Consider the following 6,588-nt stretch of genomic DNA (forward strand, 5'->3'; position numbering starts at 1 on the left):
ATTTTTCATAAATAATTTATTATATTTATTTGTTTATTTAAACGATATAAATATTATCTGTTTATTTAAATTATGATTTTAAAACCCGGATGTATATATTCTTGTTAGCTTTTACATAGATATGGAACATATTTTGTTTATTATTTAGTAATAAAAACGTAAAAATCGATAGATTTAATTTCGTTCCCACCCTATTTTTATTTATTTGTTTTCTTCGGTCGGTTTTCCTTGGAAAGAAGTGCGAGGAGAGGAGTTTAATGTTTTTGGGCCTTCAAGTTTGATGGATGAGGTTTCCATTTGAAGCCTTAATTTGGACCAAGAAAAATAGAAGAGAGTGATGGATAAAATCATAAAGTGAGGTGAGCACTGTGCAGTGAGGAGGGAGTGAAGATGTGGCAAAAGAGCAACCGTTACTGATTTTTGAGAGGGGAAGGTGTCAAGGTGGAAAGCTTGAAGGCGTCATTTCTTTGTTGGGATTGGAATGAAATGAATGTGGTGTTAGGCATGGCTTCTCTACTCCCTCCAACTCCAACTGTCACTGCCACATTCCAACAGCATTATTGTTATTATAATTTGCATAACAACCAAATAGCGGCAATCTGCTGCTTCTCACCTCCTCACAAAAAACTACTCTCCATCACTTCAAAGAGGAAGAGTAGGAGGGGCCTCATCAGGTGCAATGCTTTCTTTGATGACGTGGCAACCGGTTTGTTGGAGTTGGAGAATGCTCCTTACTTTCAGGGCTTATCGGAGACGCAGCGGTGGTGGATAGTGGTTTTTGGCGGCCTTGCTTGGATTTATTTCACTGCAAGGCCCGGGGTTCTCGTCGGCGCCATCGATGCATACCTTCTGGCCCCTCTTCAGCTCGCGCTGGACAGTCTTTCCGGAAGGAGGAACCTCAAGAGGACTGATTTTCTCGTCGGAGAAAAGCTCGGCGAGGGCTCCTTCGGTGTTGTGTACTCTGGTGTACTCCTCCCAAAGAATCTCAATGACTCGCCGGCGGACCAGAAGAGGCCACGACGGCCTCCGCCTCGGTCTGCTCTTGTTCCCCAATCTCAATCTAAGGACAAAGTCATTCTTAAAAAGGTATCTTACTATCTCATCTCATCGCATAACAATGTAACAATCTTAACCAAGTTGGGATGATCGAGTGGTTAGCTCACTCCTCCGGTTTGGGTTTCGGGGTTTCAAATTCCGAAATTGTACACAGCAGCTCCAAATCCTTAATGGAGCTGAAATTCACTACAGATTAGTCGTTAGCCTGTTGGGACATTGGGGATAGAGTGAGAAATCAACAAACTAACAATTGAGAATTGTTTTATTGCAGGTGAAGGTTGAGATCAAAGGGGCCCGAGAATTCGGTGATTTTGAGGAGTGGTTTAACTACAGGCTCGCTAGAGCAGCACCCGAAACATGTGCCGAATTCCTTGGAAGTTTTGCAGCTGATAAGACAAATTCACAGTTCACAAAAGGTGGAAAATGGCTTGTTTGGAAGTTTGAGGTGCTCTAAATAAGCTGATATTCTTCTTCCTATTCTTCTGTATAGCGCGTGCCTTCTAATTTAATGTTAAATCTTAGTAGTAGAAAACAAAATTATTGTCTTAGTATGGTTTGGTTCTTAGTTTACTTTCACATTAAATGGAGGGTCCTGCATTTAACAGGGAGATCTCACTCTTGGTGATTACATGAAAGATCGCAACTTCCCCTCAAACTTAGAATCCCTCATGTTTGGACGAGTCTTGCGAGGCGCAGACTCTTCTAAGAGAAATGCCTTGATCATCAAGCAAGTCATGCGCCAGATTATTACCTCTCTTAAGAAAATTCACGACACAGGAATTGTTCACAGGGATATAAAGCCAGACAACTTGGTGGTTACTAAGCGTGGTCGGATTAAACTCATTGATTTTGGTGCTGCAACTGACCTACGGATTGGAAAGAATTATGTTCCCAACAAGACACTACTGGATCCTTATTACTGTCCCCCGGAATTATATGTACTTCCAGAAGAAACGCCGAGTCCTCCACCAGAGCCAATTGCAGCTCTCCTTTCGCCAATCTTGTGGCAGGTTTGTTGCTTCTACCATATTCATCTAGTCAAAGTTCATGTCTAGGTGCATCAGTTTTTTAGTGAAGATTTGGGACAGACTTAATTCAATATAGTGTCATGATCTCTTAATATATTAATGCTAAATTGCCTCTCACTATTTGTTCCACACATGTGTGCATTATATATATAAATTCTGCATGGAAGAGCTGAAGTGGAATTATCTGATGATTGTTGCAGTTAAACAGTCCTGATCTGTTTGATATGTATTCGGCTGGGATTGTGCTTCTGCAAATGGCAATACCATCATTGAGGTCTTCTGCTGCTTTGAGGAATTTCAATCTGGAAATAAAAAGCTGCGGATATGATTTGAAAAAATGGAGAGACTATACTCGCCTCAGGCCTGATTTTCAAATTCTGGATAGTGAATCTGGTAGAGGGTGGGACTTAGCTACAAAGCTTATATCGGAGAGAGGTTACCTAAGAAGAGGACGGTTATCTGCTGCTGCTGCTTTAAGACATCCTTATTTTCTTCTGGGCGGGGATCAGGCAGCTGCAGTCCTCTCGAAATTAAGCTTAGACAGAAAGTGATCCGCCTAGCAAAGTAAGTATATCCTCGTATATTCTGATTCTTTCATGTTTTGATCCCTCATTGACCTTTCAGATTTATAGGGTATAGTTTTAGTAGAAATTCTTTGTTTCTTGTTGCTGCTTTTGATCTTGTTCTATCAAAATATATCCATCTTCATAATTTTTATAGCCTTCAATTGAATATGTTATGTGTTAATAATAACTCAATATTATTTCTATCAGGAGAAGCACATTTGAAGACCACCCGACTTATGAACTGACAACCATCAGTTATAAGATTTTGTTCGTTTGTTCTTATTTTTCCTGTTTGGTTTTTTTCTCCTGGTATAAGTCAGGGGAAGACTTTATACACAGTTTCAGCCACAGAGTAAGCATCGCAAAGTTTATATGTTAGACAGGAAAGGAGCTTTGCTTCTGCTAAATAGATATACATCTTTCTTGAAATCTATATGGCAGAAAACTCAGGCAGGAGCACTTAATGACTGTAAGATCTTAATCACTATTCTCCCATGGTTTCTACAGGAGGTGATTGGTCTGAGAATGCCAGGACCTTGCCTGTGGTACCATATATAATATTACATCTTGAAACAAGATATAGAGATAAGTGAAGTAGCAGTTTATTAACATTGTGTTATATGTGGGTTTTTTTTTTTTCCTTTTAATAGATGATACTTGATTGAAGATTATGTATTCATTTCCACAAGGCATTTTAATTTGAAAGTGTCTATGTGCCAAATTGAGTGTATATGTACCTGAGACCTGCAATGCTAACTTATTTTACCAGCTATCACACATGTTATATCATTCCATGTATAGAAATATTGGCATTGTACCGAAAAAGAAAGAAAAACAACAAAAAATACTATTGGCGACAACACAAGCAGAACGGGATGGTGAATCTCCAGTCTCTTTACTTTCTTTTAGTATCATTTCAAGACTGAAGTTGAGACTCTTGTGTGGCATCCACTTCTATCAACACATGCATGGTTATATGACTATAATACCATTTGTGACTTTTACCACATGCTGTTAGAGCTCATCATGATATAGTACTTTTTGGAACATGCTTTTCTTCTTACAACTCCAGTGACATCTCTTAGAACACAAGGAGTTGAACAGAGCAAGCCTTGTGGATTGAAGGGATATGATGCTTGAGGTGGAAGGAGATTTTGAGAGAACAATTGAATATCCATCATCCATGTAGTCTGTTCCATCAGGAAAGAGCTGCCACAAAAGGCTTCCAGCCCCGCTACCTCCTTTCTTTGTGGAGTTAAGGATGGTCTTGTACACTGTGTTTATGAGGTTGTCTCTGTATGATGAATTGTAACCAGGATCTTTTGAAGATACACCAAACTCGGCAAAAACAACGGGCATTCCAAGGTACTTTTCAGCATCCTCGATGTGGGCTTCCATCCAAGACTTTATGAATGGGAGATGGGTATCAGCAATTGATTGTGAAATCCTTCAACCAGGTAATTAATTCTTAGTCAGAAAGATGTCATGTTCATGTCTAAAGGTGTGCATGTTGGAAAATTACTAGAAATCCTGTGACATATCTACATAACAGTGTATGCCAGTACCCACTTGCATATGAATATGATATATGGATATAATTGCAGCTGTTTGAATGGAAGGTTTGCAGTTAACGTTGAATAAACTTACCAAGAGTCTGGATAGATGTGAACAGAAGCAAAGTCTACACCGAGAACCTGGTGGTTCCTGATAAAATCAGTTCCAACCTGTTGAGCAAATACGTTTGGGTTGAACTGAACTCTTTGAGGTGTTGAGGGTCCGTAAAATCCTTCAAGACCAATCTCCACTAGGTGCTTTGTATCAATGCTCTTCACATAGAATGCCATTTCTTTTATCCATTCCTAAAGCACATGCAAATATGTGTAAAGTATGGTATCCTTGAAAGAACTGCTGATCACTACTTCACTAGAATGCAATACTAGTGAGAAATGGGAGACGTTGAAGAAGATGATGAATGGGAAATGAAACAAACCTTGTTCGTTTTCTTTTAGTGGAAAGATTTAGCTATGGAGAGGCTAACCTGTAATGTATCACCTGAGGAATCCAAGATACATCGAGGCTCATTCATGAGTTCCCAAGCGAAAATTGTAGGGTCTTCCTTGTAGGTGATGTTTGTGTACGTATTTACTCTGTTGAGCACCGTCTAATAGTATTGGAACCAAATTAGTCTTGACTCTGACTCTTGAGGGATAAACTGACAGAAGACAAGACAGAAAGTGTCAAAATCCTGAAGGAAGTTTTCACCTTAACATGGTTCTTGTAGTAGCTTCTGAGAGTTGGATGTGAGAAGAAGTCGTCATCGGAGGTCAAGTTGAGGCCGGCAGCAGTTCCCCATTTGACATACTGCGCTTTGCCGCCATAAGCCTCCCAGTTGTTTACCAATGACAGTATGAGCCTTATTCTGTATTTCTTTGCTTCACTCACCACAAAATCTAGTGCCTGTCTTGTGATGTTATGATGTGAATCCAACAATCTTCATCTCTTAATTTATATATATATAGATCGAGATTAGAGTTACTACCTTGAAGACGCGTTCGTCATAAACTGATGGAGATTTCTGAAGGGCTCGCCATTGACCGTCGTTGAAGGCCCAAGTCCTGCAAACTGTCATGCCTACTGAGGATGCATGCTTGAACACCTCACTGACCTTTCCTCTGGTGGACTCATCCGCAGCAAATACCATCAGCCAGTATGTGTTGAATCCATTCACATAGAAAGGTTGGTCCCTCACCACAAATTGGTTTCCCTTGGTTTGCACCATCTCCCATTCACCTTCTTCGACATCTCCCATTTCGCTCCTTAAAGAAACCACAATATCATGCATCAATGGCCAATGGAAGACACAACATGCATGTTTATTTCTAGAACTGTAAATTATAATACATACCTAGAGCTTTGGAAGGATATGGAATGGCTTTCCCCTTCTTCATATTCACTGCTATCAAATTCAGTTGAACTTACGCTTTTAGTAAGGATCAGAAAAAGGATCAAGGTAATAACACTCCTTTGATTCTCCATAGCAAGCTTATTAACCAGGTATTGAATGCACATTCTGTTTTAGTTATGGACCACATTATATATGTGATCACCCTAAAGAGTAGTGTGCAAGTTGAGACCATGTTTCTGATCTATTACTAAGCTTTAAAGCCAAGTTAAGTTTTTGTTCTGATCAATATTGAGAAGTGGATAGAATATTCAAGGGTAGGAGTAAAGTTGCAAAAATGTGAGTCCTAACGCCTAAGGTACGCTCAGGTGGGTTCCACAAAGCAGGGAACATTATTGGATTTGAAACTAGCTGTTGTATGAGTAAGAATTTGAAGATCATTACAAACATGCATCATATATAGAGTAAGTGAATCCTAGATGTGATGTCTCCATCAGTATCATTTCTTGAAGAACTTGATGTTTGGAATTTATGGAAAGGAGAAAACACAAGCCAAAAAGGTCATACCTGTGGCTACTTGAAAACAGGATGAGAAGACCAAAGCAAGGTTTGTCGGTGTGACTTGGCAGGCACACTTTGTATTGTATTGTAGGCAAGGTTCAATTTATCACTCTTTGGTTTGAATCACTAGTTGTAGTAGTTGAAATCATATAACTGTTCTTGCTAGTGCATAGTGATATGCCGCAATGCTAAAGATTAATCTAAGACACCAACTGAAACAAGTTTAAAACTTGAAAAAGAATTCAATTTTAGTGAAAAGGTATCACAATAAACCTAGCGACTATGAATTTATGATGCTTGTGCCGGTGCTGCTTCTCATCTGTAATTTTGAACCCCAAATAATACTAAGGAGTTTGTCAAGTTCCAAGTAAAATCCATCAATCATGGAGTTCCAAATCCACAAAACAAGTCTCAATGGATATTTACAGAAGTTTTGCGAAAACCATGCAGCATTGCACGCAACAAATATAGATAC

General features: G+C 39.4%; 2 protein-coding genes across 2 annotated transcripts; one reads left to right on the forward strand and one right to left on the reverse strand.

Annotated features, from left to right (window-relative positions):
* On the forward strand, positions 240-3,284 carry LOC107624819 (serine/threonine-protein kinase STN8, chloroplastic). The gene is made up of 5 exons (XM_016327284.2): positions 240-1,086; positions 1,328-1,501; positions 1,662-2,066; positions 2,285-2,648; positions 2,858-3,284. Exons 1-4 carry the CDS (start codon positions 487-489, stop codon positions 2,633-2,635), a joined length of 1,530 nt encoding a protein of 509 aa, XP_016182770.1. The 5' UTR covers positions 240-486; the 3' UTR covers positions 2,636-2,648; positions 2,858-3,284.
* On the reverse strand, positions 3,506-6,436 carry LOC107624820 (mannan endo-1,4-beta-mannosidase 6). The gene is made up of 6 exons (XM_016327285.2): positions 5,556-6,436; positions 5,190-5,466; positions 4,913-5,107; positions 4,689-4,811; positions 4,298-4,509; positions 3,506-4,097 (listed from the first exon to the last, which is right to left on the reverse strand). Exons 1-6 carry the CDS (start codon positions 5,717-5,719, stop codon positions 3,665-3,667), a joined length of 1,404 nt encoding a protein of 467 aa, XP_016182771.1. The 5' UTR covers positions 5,720-6,436; the 3' UTR covers positions 3,506-3,664.

The sequence above is a fragment of the Arachis ipaensis genome, chromosome B02 (genome assembly GCF_000816755.2).
Source record: "Arachis ipaensis cultivar K30076 chromosome B02, Araip1.1, whole genome shotgun sequence".
Classification (NCBI taxonomy): Eukaryota; Viridiplantae; Streptophyta; class Magnoliopsida; order Fabales; family Fabaceae; genus Arachis; species Arachis ipaensis.